The following is a 14,309-nucleotide window of genomic DNA, read 5'->3' as shown; positions in this document are numbered from 1 at the left end:
ACTGTTATGTTTCTTATATTATCATCTTGGAGCTTCTGAGAGATGTGTGACCTACTCATGATCATCTTGAGACATTCTGGCTTGTCTTGGAGGAGGGGTTCGGACTCGACCGTGGTGCTGAGGTACGAGCGCGTGATGAGGGGGTAGCGGATAAGGGACATGACCTCCACAGTGTGCTCCTCACGAGACTTACTCTTCAGCCAGGTGATGGCAGCATCATACACCTTTGAAAAATGCACAGAAATGTTAAAGAGTTAGAACCAGATCTAGAGTTCAGCTAGCCTGAAATTTTTATCCAATATCTCAGTTTGTTTGACATAACGTCAGGTCACATGCCCGTAGCCGAGGGGGGGTTCGGGGGTTCGGAACGAACCCCCCACAAGGCTCAAAGGTCCACTTTTGGTCCACTTTTTATGTAAAGGTCCACTTTTTGGTCCACTTTTTATGTAAAGGTGCAAGATTTTACTTGAAAAGATGGACTATAATAGTAGAAAAACTGCTCCCTTGGTCATTGAATAAAAATGTCCCTCTGATTTTTTTCTTGGAAATCCCCTCAAAAATGCACGAAATGCCATTTTAGAAGGTTCATTTTTCAAAATTTTCCGGGGGAGCATGCCCCCAGACCCCCTAGGAACCTCGCGCCTACGGCGCTCGCTGGTCCCCTCAAGCAGTGGGAAGAACCCCCCCCCCATTCAAAATCCTGGCTACGGGCATGTCTTGTCGTGACTTTTCGGCCAGCCCTCCCTATCCTCCATAGCCCTGAGCAGGTCTTCCGGTCTGCAGCCCGCATCCTCACACAGTTGGTGTATGTAGGTTGTGCAGGGTCTGCCTACACTATACTAGCATGCCCATGTTTTCGGGCCCAGAGAAGGACGTCACTAATAATTTCTTCGAATTCCTTATGAATAACCAGCAAAACGAAGTCTCCTCTCACGGATGACTTGAGATAGTGGGGGGGGGGGGTTCAGTTTAACTATAAAAAAAAGATTAGATTGATGAGACGTTTTACACTGCAAAAACACAAATGCTCTTACGCCTTTCCTATATGACAAGGCACAAGGATTGAAACTGATTTTTGTTTTATAGCGAACTCCTTCCAGTGGTCTTCCAGTGAACCTGCCGAACCGTGTGACCTGTGTGTTCTCCTGGACAGCTCCGACAACTATCTGGGAAAGACGGCACCGTGCACGGAGCAGCACAACTACGTCTGTCAGGACGGTAAGGCAGTTGCAACCATGGCTTATTGTCATTGAAAACTGGCACAAAGCAACTTGAATCGTATTTCTATATCATTTACGGGTGTTAACATACACCAACCCATAAAAGTAACAGAATGATAGCTCACGTTACAGACAATACATCAGAGTCAGAATAAAAGGTTTTGATTTTATGTACGCTACACTACCACGTAAACAAATACTAAATCAAGTTTTGTAGGCAATGCAGGGTAACCAGTATCACACACTCAAATTAATGAGAAATATCTAAAATAGTGCTGGGAATGCTCCGATCGTAAGTCATTATAATCAATGAAAGCAAAAAAAGCTATTAGTAGTCAGGCAGGGAAAATAAACACTAAGTTCAAAATACAATTGCACACTCACAGCTCTGAAACCATGTGAGCCGAACGTGTGTCAGAACGGCGGAAACTGCACCTCCTGCTTTGCCGAGGCCACCACCTACTGCGACTGCCTTGCCGGCTTCGAGGGAAAATTCTGTGAAATCAGTGAGTACTACATTTCGTCTACATGATCTCATTTTTCGGCAGTTTAGCATTTCTGAAGCATGCTCTTGAAACACAAAATATAATGCCTAAATCCCAATGTACTTGCTTGAAGAGGTTGTAGTCAACCGGTATGAATTGAATACTTAAAACATCAAATCAGTCTTATAAGCCCCAGATACGGGCTTATTTACATTTATAGAATTCTTAATTCTATGCGTTTCTAACATATTGGTTCCAACTGATGTATAATGTTTCTAAAGAGCGTCTAAATTTAACACAAATTAAAGTTGAAACGTGTTTTTTTATCCAGACATCGACGAATGCGCCTCCAATCCGTGCCAAAATGGCGGAATTTGCAACGATGGCGTCAATTCCTACAGCTGCAGCTGTCTCACTGGATTCCAGGGTGTCCACTGTGAAACAGGTTTGTGCAGCTAATATAATTCCTTTAACTCTTTATTTAACTCAAACCTCAAAGCAAATTGCATTTTCTGAATCCATTAGAGATTTACCTGGCTTATTATAAATCATAGCTTGGGGTCGTGTGGCGTAGCGGCAGCGTGCTCGACTCGGAACCAAGAGGTCCCGAGTTCGAGTCCTGACATGCCACCGATCTTGTGCTGGTGGGAAGGCACTTTACACGACTTTCCTCACTTCGCTCAGGTGAAAACGAGTATTGTACTGTCCCCTATGTTGGTGGCGGCATTAACATAAGCGTGTGGCGTCGGTGGCGCAACGGTTAGAGCGTTGGACTCGGAACCGAGAGGTCCCGGGTTCAATACTCATCGTGGCCCGACGTTGTGCCCTTGGGAAGGGCACTTTACACGACTTCCCCACCTATACGGTGGAGTGACGCCCACCGAGCCTCTTAGGCTAATTTGTCTGTGTGCCAAAAACACCTTACGGATTTGGTGCGTCGATGTGACAACATCTCATATTGGCCACTGAGAGCCGTAAAAAAAATTAACATAAGTTGTGATTACATGTTGGTTTATTTTAAAAGATGATAGCTTTGTGTGCCTCTGTCTAGACCCTGGCTGGTGCTCCCAGGTCCAGTGTCCGTATGATTGGATCTGCGAGGATCACGTCTTCTACTTCCTCTGCACTGGTAAGTACGCCTTTCGTTAGAACATGGCTGGAGCTATCTTACGTCATTTTGCCTACCTAAAACCCATTTATCTAATCACCAAAAGTGAACTAAAACATTCAACCTTCCGAGGATAACGTATTGAATTTAAGTACTCATTAACGATCAGTGTAGTTAAACAAGGGCTGAATTCACGACAAAATTCAATGTCGAAATCATTACTACATACATTTGCGATAATCCATTAATAGAATCCAGATAATACACGATAAAAACATTTGTATCTTTAAGCCTCATGATGCCACCACTGTTCTGGTATAAGGTGTGATAGACAAGGCATGGTATCTTCCAGACATGTCTAATTACAACTTGTAAATTTTACGTGCACATCTAGATCCATCGCCTGCCAACCGGGCCATTCCTTACGAGTGCAACAGCGCCTCCTGTCCGGACGGCATGTACTGCACCGAGGAGGGCGTGGCGTCCTTCTCCTGCAAGGCTGTGTGACGTCACAGTGAATCTCGCGCCAGACGCTAAACTGCCTGCCTGGTTACCACAGTTCGAGGCCATCCTCGATGCTGGTTAGGATTAAAGAAACCGCGCGCAGCAAAATTCGGTGTCATGTGCATTCATTCATTTTCTCTATCTATCGCTATCTACCATGACTAGAAAGGTAACATTCACAAAGCAAATGCATAATGTTTACCTTCACACATGGTCTGCTCTGTTAATTCTTACTCAGATACATATAGAATACAACACGGGGTATTCCGTATCGCCCGAGGTATCGGCCCGACCGCGCGTCGGATCGCCCGAAGGCCGGAGGGAGATCCGATCCGCGGGAGGGCTGGGACCGAGAGTGATGCGGAATACACCGTGTTATGGTCAGACAGGAGTATAAATCCCTCCTGCTATAAAATTGCAACATCATGTAACCCAACACCAGTTACCATGGTGACAGACGTCAACAAATCAGGTCATTGGCCAGGTCAGAATTTAGTGTTTGGAGAAGAAGAAGAGGAAGAGGAAACTTAGCAAAAACAATATGTTTTCCTTCGGTAAACATAATTAGTTGAATGAAAGGCCAAGCTATGAGGGTAAATATATTGTGTTACGTGAATGCTATTGCCACTTTATATCTGGACACATGATTACGTTATTAAAGATCTTATGACACCAAAAGTCAAATTTTCGTATCAGCAACAAACAAACATAGTCAATATTATTCAATGAACACCACATGCACAAAGCAGTGACGGTATTGAACATCGAAGAATTAAAAAATAAAAGAAGATAAAACTACTTCCAGCACAGATCAGTACTTATTCACTAGATTCACTACCCTCTACCAGGCTTCGGGAGGCGGCTGAAAAGAGTAGAAATCGGTCAAATAGAGAGATAGCATGCCGGGGGAGTTGGTCCGCTAGAGAGTACAGTTTGCTGCACGCGAACTAGCGGACCAGCTCCCCTGGCATGCTATCTCTCTATTTGACAAATTTCTACTCCTGCCAGCCGCCTCCCGAAGCCTGATGGAGGCTACTTACTCACTCCACCAGATAACAGGGTTTAAAGGCGACCGGTGACGTCACAGTGAACAAGGCAGCCGATTCGGAACCTGACTTCAGAGATATCTTTTGAGAAACAAACAGCGCATAATTATCGATATTACATGCAATTGCAAGACTCAATAATATATTTTTTTTGTTTGCTTCATCCATTTCAATCTTCTCCCTGCTGCCTAACCCTGTAACCAGTAGAGAATTGTGGATTTGGAAGTCAAACGGCTACTTCAGTGTGCTAAAGGTTAACCTTCTCCCTGCTGCCTAACCCTGTAACCAATAGAGAATCGGCAGCCAACCAGCTACTTCAGTGTGCTAAAGGTTAACCTCCATGCTACCTAACCCTGTGACCGATAGAACGTTGGGTTAGTGAATAATACGCACTCACTTTAGTTAATGTTTTGGATCATATATTTATTTGTTATTAGCCAATCTACAATGTATGCCTCCATGTCGATGTTAACTTTCATTGCATATATTTAGAGCAAATAGCCCGGAATCATGTTTTTTAATTACTTTATTATAGATATAGCCGACCTTTTCCCCCCGTCTCAAAATAATGGACCATTCCAATCTAGAAGGCCTGTACAATATTACTATTAAGTATTGCAGTATTATATCTTATTATTATTGCATCTTTCAATATTCAATCGTAAGTTTTCATCAAGAACAAAATACGGAAAACTAAAATAAAACGACAAAAATGGTTCTTTTTATTATTTTACTAGGTCTACAATTTCTCTATTAGTAATTAAACGCTGTAGTATTTGTAGGTTATTGCTGCTGTGAGAAGTTACCCACCTGTAACCTTGAGTCCTAGCGCCAAGAGACTAGGTCTGGGCGGAAACGGGCCTATTTGTACCCAGACAACTGTTGTAGCGGCTGCCGTATAACACCATGGGTCTACCGGCGGTCCTGGGGATTCTTCTTCTGCAGTCTTTTCTGATTGCCTGCCAAGGTGAGTTTCTTAAACAACGATTGTTTCAAGATGTTGACTTTTGTATCCAAAACCGTCTTTTATTATCCAGAAACATGCTTGGGCACGGATTTGGATAGTCCAAGCGTACATGTATACTGAACCGTGCCTGGGGCATATCTATGCTCTTGGATACGTGGAGACTATCCAGAACCGTACCTGATCCTGACCCTAGCTATATATAGCCCATTCAGGCATGGAAATAGATAGCCACGGCTCTTCATACGATTTAGACGTAGTTTTCGTAAAGTGATGTAGCGATTGTCAACTCTACCTTTTGGCCAAAAGCTGAAATTTTGATTAATACATGACTGTTATGCCCCCTTCCCCTCATCGCCAGTGGTATGGCGGTGTAATACGTTAACCACTGTCCACTTGTCGTGTTGAAATGTCTTTTATGAGAGACGCAAAACCTGCAAGTACGGTAGATGAGTGAGACGCTGTAGCGCAATGTGAAGTGGATAGACATATCGAAGTATCTGTCATTCCCTGTCGACATGTCCAACAGGGTAATCTATCATTTACCATATGTTAAGTACGCTAGATATAGATGAAACGCCTGAAACCAGCCAAAAACTTATACACCTAATCTAATCTTATACACCTTTTTAGACAGATCCCCAGGTCGGTAGGTTTCCAGATAGTCTCACGAAAAAATGGATTGCAACTCATCGCAGCAATATAAAGAGATTTTGCAACGTTCCCCGTTATCACATGCTTACATTGTACACCTTTTTATCGTATCCTATATGTGCATATGACGAATATCCAATATGTACATATGACGAATATCCAATATGTACATATGGTGCGAGTAATACAAACGTTAAGGAACAACTTATAGAATTTTTCGTAAGGCGTAATCAGGCCGTTTTAGACTTCGTAATTCGTAGGCAGCCTCCGCAAAAATCAACGTAATTCGTAATTGTACATTAGCCGCAAATCGTAAAGTCGTAATCAGCTCTGAAACTTTAACGTAATTTGTAATCGGCGGCAAAAATTTTGCGTAATTCGTAATCACTTCCCCCCTTGCAGGCCCTCTTTTTTAAAAATATCAAACCATGTTATAGGTAATATTTTAGTATAATTCTAGATAGAAAAAGATTGTAAATTTAGAATATCAAAGGGACATACACATGTTAAACATTTCGTACACCGTGTGTGTGTACACGTGTTTTGTGTGTATCACGTATCTGTTTATCGTCTGGGGATACTTACTGTGTATATAAGGGTCAGAAAGTAACAAACAGTTGTCTGATTGTACATTGTAAGTTAGTATTACTTCATGTCCCTAATATATAAAGTTAGAATCCCTAGATGTTATACTTCAACAGTGTGTCACAATACGTTATTACCTGTTGGGCACGGTATCCTACGATCAACCATATTGTGCACGCTTCTTAAGACACAACTCTCTCCCTCCAGGTGAGTTGGTGTACCTGACCACATGGGATGGGTGGAGTTTTTATAAGGTCAAGGCCGTCGGACCTATGACTAACACCAACGTCAAGGCCACGTGCGAAGGTATTTATTTATTTATCTATTTGCTATTTTTATTATTTATTAATGCGCGTGTGTCCGTGTGTGTGTCCGTGTGTGTGTCCGTGTGCGAGTGTGTGTGTGTGTGTGTGTGTTTGTGTGTGTGTGTGTGTGTGTGTGTGTGTGTGTGTGTGTGTGTAGCAAACATGATATATGTTGATTGTAAACCCTGCATCAATTCAACGCTATAAAGGCTGCGATTGCGCGGGTAATGTTTGACCAAGTACAGTAGGGACATTGTCATTAGATAGCTTTAAACAATGTCTAGTGTTAGAAGTTCAAGGTTTAGGTGTAACAAGTCGACCGGTGTAATATAGCCAGCTGCCGCCGGCGGTTATACCGGCTATACAGATACAGGCAGATTCACTGATACAGACCAATAAACCATTGACCAAATCCCTCCTTTTTGAAGGCGCGGGGATGCGGTACCCGTGCTTCTACACCGGGCACGGGCGGTGCACGCAGTGGTACACCTCGGACTGCATCGCGTTCAACCACGACGACCTGGACTGCCGCACGCCGCTGGTTCTGTCAGCTAAACTGTGCTTCACCATGTTCCCACACAACTGCCAGGTCACTGACTTTCCTCTTATCCTTTGTTTTTAATGATTCGGGGGGTCGGGGGGATGGGAAGGGAAAGATAGGGTTAAGAATGTCATTGTTTACTCTAGTGTAAGGGCAGAAGACAAACTAAACACAGACACAACCCTACACAACTGCGAGGTAATTACGGCCATTCTCCTTCGTCTTTAAAAACACACACGTACGCATGCACACACAGACACGCACACACACACACAAACAGACACACACACATTCCTAGTAATAGTCTACTGATATTTGTCTAATAGCGTAATAATATTTGTCTAGTGTGGGCTACTAGTCAGTAACCCTTCGCGGCCTGACGACACTTTGCATGTGTACACGACTGTACCGTAGTGAATACATGTTTTATAACTCTAAATGTATCCCGTTCTAACCCCAGTGGCTTGACGGCGCTTTACATGTGTACATGTACACGAATGTACCGTAGTGAACAGTAATACATGTTTTATGACTCTATATGCATCCCGCTCTAACCCCCAGTGGCTTGACGACGCTTTACATGTGTACATGTACACGAATGTACCGTAGTGAACAGTAATACATGTTTTATGACTCTATGTGCATCCTGCTCTAACCCCCAGCGGCTTGATGACGCGTTCTTCTACATGCCACGGTTGGTCACGGCGACGACACGTCCTGGGGAGTGGACTACGACTCGACCAGCTGGGCTCTCCTGGGGGCGCACTACAGCGACAAGTACGCCCTGTGTGCAGGTAAGGACCCGGTAACGTACGTAACACTAGTACATGTACATGTGTGCAGCACAAGTACGCCCTGTGTGCAGGTAAGGACCCGGTAACGTACGGAACACTAGTACATGTACATGTGTGCAGCACAAGTACGCCCTGTGTGCAGGTAAGGACCCGGTAACGTACGTAACACTAGTACATGTACATGGTGTGCAGCACAAGTACGCCCTGTGTGCAGGTAAGGACCCGGTAACGTACGGAACACTAGTTCATGCACATGTGTGCAGCACAACAACGGTTGAACTTGGGTCAAAAAACCCTATGTTACAGTTTATTCAATTGGATATCAAGCATAGTCCTGCTTTGTGAAGATTTTGAAGATTTGTTTGTGAGAGGATGTAGCAGCAGCAGCAGCAGCAGCAGCAGCAGTAGTAGTAATAGTAGTAGTAGTAGTAGTAGTAGTAGAAGTAGTAGTAGTAGTAGTAGCAGTAGCAGTAGTAGTAGTAGTAGTAGTAGTAGTAGTAGTAGTAGCAGTAGTAGCAGTAGTAGTAGTAGTAGTAGTAGTAGTAGCAGTAGTAGTAGTAGTAGCAGTAGTAGTAGTAGTAGTAGTAACCCATTCTTTATTCTCCTTGTGTTTAATTTATTGAATATTTATATTGTATTTTTTTGTTTTCCTTTATCTACAGTGGCGTCATCCAGCGTCATCACAGGCTAAGCGACATGCACAAATATCAAAAGTGGATAAGATGCTGCCCTTGCTTTCTGAGTTTAATAAAGTCTCAGCTGTATCCAAACCACTCGGACTTTGTCGTTTTTGGTAGTCGTCTCTGGAGCAAGTCAGATAATCCAACACAGATATACAGTCGTAGAAATTATATTTGCGTGATGCAGCGTGGAACCCTATTTTACCATATTGAAGGGCCATTTTTTTCCAAATTGCTACTTCAAGTAGACAAACGACTGTACGACTAAAACTTATGCAGCCATATGCTGGGTATATCATGTCAACATACGGCATACCGTTAATCCATATTGTACATGACGCACATTACAGTCCAATGCGGCAGCCAGATGGTTTTAGCCTGACCTCTCTCATGAGTTATTTGGGGACTATTCGCAAAGTAAGTTTGTTGTTCAAATAATAGTCATACAAGTGGTCGGGTGAAATATCCCCAAATAATATTTTTCTGCACAAATGCATATATTTTCCTCTGAATGGGTTTGTAGACCATTCAAAGGGGTTTGTAGACCATTCAGAAGTCTGGGACAAGCATCAAAATCTGCCCAGCTGAATAGTTGTTATTATTGTAATCATTGATATTATTACACATTATCATTGCGACTTTTCTGTACCTAAAACTTAAACCAATCATTTTTTTTATTTATCAAAACATGAAAACATAACAAGGACAGCGTGACGCTGCACTCCAGTTTATAACTTATATTACCAGCGCCGCACAACAAAAGTACAATTAACATTTAAATACACAAAGTTGATATATCTGTGTGCCGTAGTCCCACAATTTGATAAAGAAATCTATAAAGCAAAAAGGGACACATGTAATACTGATCTCACTAACTTTTTGGCTCAAAAATTAATATTGAAAATCTAACTAGTTTAGTACAGAAGAACAATTACAAATAGTCTGTTGAATAAACACCACACACCCTGTGTCCGTAGGATTTACGTCAGAGGTTCGGATCGATGGTCGCTAGGATACCAAACCCACAGCCCCGCCCTCTCACAAGGACAGACGTGGGGGAACTCAGTGTTTGTCTCTTAACTTGAACAGACGGACGTGTGTAAAACTGTGTGAAGATGATTTGGGCGGCAATCGTTCTCTCCGTGGTCATCAAAGTGGTGTCCACCCAAGGTAAGATAATTCCCTTTTTACTTTTAGTAGTCTTACCAAGACCGCATATGCGGAATAGTGTTGCGACAAATGTTCAAGTAGAAAGAAATATGGAGTGCTCTTTTCAAGTAACGAGAGTACTAGTATACGGACTGTACGGTAAAGCTGGTCACATACGGCGGGCATTCTTAACAGTTGAAACAGTCATGAATTTTCTTTGAATGGTGCCAGAATTAAGCTCCCTTCATTATAGCTAGCGTACTTGGACACAGCTGGGTCACCCCTTCTCTTCTAAGTGTATTTAGCCTGGGTGCCAGATCCACAGCACACTAGGCTTAAAGTTATCCTGTGCGATAATTTTGAAGTGCATTTGTTTCTCCCAGACTGCGGTGCCCACAGTCACTGGGAGTACTGCGGCTCGGTCTGTCCTCAGACACAGGGTCTTACATGTAAAGCGTTGGTCAGTGGTTGGTTCTCACAGCCTGCGCGCTTGCAGTGCAATGAGGTTTCGGTAAGGCTCGCGTATTTAGCGACAGACACAGCTGAGCTGGGTCTCTTATTTTATAGATGTATTTGTTTCTGTCAGACTGCGGTGCCCACAGCCACTGGGAGTACTGCGGCTCGGCCTGCCCTCAGACGTGCGACTCCCAACCGTTCCAGATCTGTGCGGCCGTGTGCGTGACGGGGTGCGCGTGCGACAGAGGCTACGTGCAGCACAACGGCGCCTGTATCCACCACGACGACTGCCCCGCAAAAGGTTCCTTCGTTTTTCATTGTGTGGTAGTCTATCTGTATGTTGTGTCTGTGACAGTGGTCGATATAACCACTACTCACGCAGAGTTTAAGTTTAGTTTGTATGTATGTTTATTTGTTTGATTTGCGAGGCATTTTGCCTGTCTATTTGTGAATAGAACTTTCTAAATACGACCACTAACTCTTCCAAAGGTAAGGTTTCGTTTGTATCTTTGTTTGCCTATTCGTTTATTTGTTTGTTATTTATTTATTGTGTTTTTTTACCTTTACTAGAATGCCCCGCTAACAGCCACTGGTCTGACTGTGGCTCTGCCTGCCCTCAGACGTGTGAAGTGAACACAGAACCCTCGTGTGTGTGTGATGTTTGTTTGTTTGTTTGTTTGTTTGTTTACTTATTTGTTTGTTATGTTTTTAACCTTTACCAGAATGCCCCGCTAACAGCCACTGGTCCGACTGCGGCTCGGCCTGCCCGCAAACGTGTGAAGTGAACCAGCTGTTCGGCTGCCTTGCTGTGTGCGTGCCGGCGTGTGTCTGTGATGACGGGTTTGTGTCACACAACGGAGCCTGTATCAACCCGGAACACTGTCCCGCAGGTAAAGTTGTTATGCATGCATAGCCTCTACCAGGCTTGAGGAGGCGGCTGGAAAGAGTAGAAATCGGCCAAAATAGAGAGATAAGCATGCCAAGGGAGTATGGCCGTTGAGAGAACAGTTGTGGGGCGGCGAGCTGTTCTCTCAACGGCCATACTCCCTTGGCATGCTTATCTCTCTATTTTGGCCGATTTCTACTCTTTCCAGCCGCCTCCTCAAGCCTGGTAGAGGCTAATGCATGCACACCCTCCCGAGCAGGGTCAGTGGCGCGGGAGGGTGTGCATGCATAGATGTATGATATATCACTGTTGCGTCCATTGTTGCATCCAGAACCGTGCTTTTAGCCCCTACCAGGCTTCGGGAGGCGGCAAACTATTCTCTCACCGCGGACTAACTCCCCTGACATGTTATCTCTCTATTTGGCCGATTTCCACTCTTTCCAGCCGCCTCCCGAAGCCTGGTAGAGGCTACGTGCTTTATCCATAACCTTGCTCAGCCATGGTTCTGGGGAGTCCACGTGTAGTAACAGCGTGTAGGGAAAATATTCGTTCTTTTAATACTCAGAGTCGGCGACTATCCAGAACCGTGCCTGATCCTAACCTTGACTAATTTAGTCGTAGAACTAGATAGGCACGTTTCTGTGTACAATATACCTAGCAGCTGACGAAAGATAATTAACATAATTCCTCACTCCACTCTGGTGTAAAATGTTACCTGACTTCGTTTGCCCTAGCTATGGCCTCAAACACTGGCCTTTCCTCGCGGGTAAATATTAACAGCAATTTGCCCAGTAAATACATGTACTAGACTCTAGAAGTATTATCTGTCTTTTTCTACTCTTTCCAGCCGCTACCAGCCTGGTTGAGGTAGAGTTTACAATGGAGTATTGGATATTTGCTTCAAAAAAGGCTTCAATATCGAGTCATATACATGTTAAATGAACATGCCAACTGATCCTAATGTTGACCTTATATATTTAAAACAGGTAACCCCTTGTCTGGACGTTAGGCCGACCGACTGGTGAGCTGTCGCTGTTCGGCTGCAAATGTTGATGGGGTGAATAAAAAAACAGAATGTGATGGTGGCATTTGTTGTTGTTTTGGTGTTTATCATTTATTTGTGGAATGGCTGCAGTGCACTAATATGTGGACCTGTAAGTTACATATAAGGACCACCTTGACAATGTGGATACTATTATTTTGGCTTTACAGAAGCATAATATTTACCATTACAGAAACATAAAGAACCCTGTCTATAGTGACCACCTGTCTACATATATGTGTACTGTGTGCACGTGTGTGTGTGTGTGTGTGTGTGCGTGTGTGTGTGTGTGTGTGTGTGTGTGTGTGTGTGTGCGTGTGTGTGTGTGCGTGTGTGTGTGTGTGCGTGCGTGCGTGTGTGTGTGTGCGCATTCGTACGTGTGTGTGAATGTATGTATGTGTGTGTGTGTGCGTATGTGCATCTGTACGTGTGTGTGAATGTATGTGTGTGTGTGTGTGTGCGTATGCGCGCGCGCGCGTGTGAGAGAGTGTGCACGCGTATGTTTGTGTGTATGTATGTTCGTGATGAGATAGAGAGAGAGAGAGGGGGGGGGTGAAAGAAATTTAGGTCTTATTTTTAGACATTGTCATGCATATACAGCGCATGGGTTGCTACATGTCAACATTCTGCGTCCGTCAATAGTACTGTAATTCACTCTATGTTCACGGTAGCAAAAGTTCACAGTCTGAGAACAAGAAAGACATGTTCACGGAATATATTCACGGTGGCGACAGGTTCAGTAAAAAGAAAGTCCAGGAATTATTTGTTAGCTGTAATGATAAGTTCACGGTACAGAAGTGAGAGTGAAAACAGAGAACATAACAGTTCCGTGGAAAAATCAGGAAGTACAGTATCTTCATCAGACGTTAAAAATAACTTGGAATCGATGGTTGCTAGGAGACCAGACGGACAGTAAACACCTGATCACGATCTTTTGACACGACCAGAGGTGGGTGAAGGCAGTATTTGTCTGGTAATTTTGAAGAGACGGACGTGAGTAAAACTGTGAGAAGATGATTTGGGCGGCAATCGTTCTGTCTGTGGTCGTCAAAGTGGTGGCTACCCAAGAAGGTATTCACTTTTACCGGTCTTATCTAGTACGTAGCCTCCTTCGCAGTCTTGTTGGGCGTCGGCGCTATTTTTTTTTCTGTGAGTAACGCGAGTAATATGCCGCGGAGGGACGATTTGCTGCCGAGGGAGTTTTTGACGGGGAGAGTGGAGCGCGAATCCTTCTCTCCGCGGCAAAAACTCCCTCGACAGCAAATCGTCCTTCGGCGCGGCATAATTCGCGTTGCTCCTCGATAAACAAAAATTAACGCCGCCGCCCCTCAAGTCTGAGTAGGAGGTTAACTCCTCAATAATAATAATAATAACCTTTATTGTACATTATCATATAGCCGGGTGACGTTGACCAATCAGAAGGCTCCATTCCACATTCTTTATGTCGCCGTAATGTCACAAATAGAGTCAAAATCAGGTATTTATTCATCCCAATCCATACATTAAACAAAATGAATAATCACCCGCATATGACCTCAGGTGACCCAATAGAACACGGCTCTACTTCTAAAAAATCCAAAAATAACTTGAGTTGTGTTCCGATGACCTCGGGTGACTCCCATAAGAACACCTGTTCCCTGCCTGTGACCCAGATAGAAGACATAGAATGTGAACTCTACCTAGTGACCTCAGGTGACTCCAGATGGAACTATGTTCTATTCAGCATGTGCAAGGGGTAAATTGTACATCGTGTCACTCTTCACTGCATCAGTTTGGATAGGCTATCGTGTAAGCTATATGATAATAGCGTTAATGGCCCGCCTATTCTCGGTGAATATGGTGTGATAAAGCCTTGTCAGTTGCTATAACCACCTCATAAAGCCACCTCGT

General features: G+C 43.9%; 1 protein-coding gene and 1 pseudogene across 1 annotated transcript in view; both read left to right on the top strand.

Annotated features, from left to right (window-relative positions):
- Positions 1-3,413, top strand: part of LOC109481721 (fibropellin-1-like) — a 23,444-nt gene extending 20,031 nt beyond the window's left edge. Inside the window, exons 18-22 of the mRNA XM_019784314.1 lie at positions 1,087-1,218; positions 1,607-1,726; positions 2,037-2,150; positions 2,757-2,834; positions 3,208-3,413. Of these exons, the coding sequence (XP_019639873.1) occupies positions 1,087-1,218; positions 1,607-1,726; positions 2,037-2,150; positions 2,757-2,834; positions 3,208-3,320 (557 nt within the window). The 3' untranslated portion in view covers positions 3,321-3,413. The remainder of the gene's footprint in view (positions 1-1,086; positions 1,219-1,606; positions 1,727-2,036; positions 2,151-2,756; positions 2,835-3,207) is intronic.
- Positions 3,414-5,241: 1,828 nt separating this feature from the next.
- Positions 5,242-14,309, top strand: part of LOC109481723 — a 12,326-nt pseudogene continuing 3,258 nt past the window's right edge.

The sequence above is a fragment of the Branchiostoma belcheri genome, unplaced genomic scaffold (assembly GCF_001625305.1).
Source record: "Branchiostoma belcheri isolate BF01 breed outbred unplaced genomic scaffold, Haploidv18h27 scaffold57, whole genome shotgun sequence".
Lineage (NCBI taxonomy): Eukaryota > Metazoa > Chordata > Leptocardii > Amphioxiformes > Branchiostomatidae > Branchiostoma > Branchiostoma belcheri.
The sequence above is the reverse complement of the archived record's forward strand: the minus strand, read 5'-3'. Positions and strand labels throughout refer to the sequence as shown.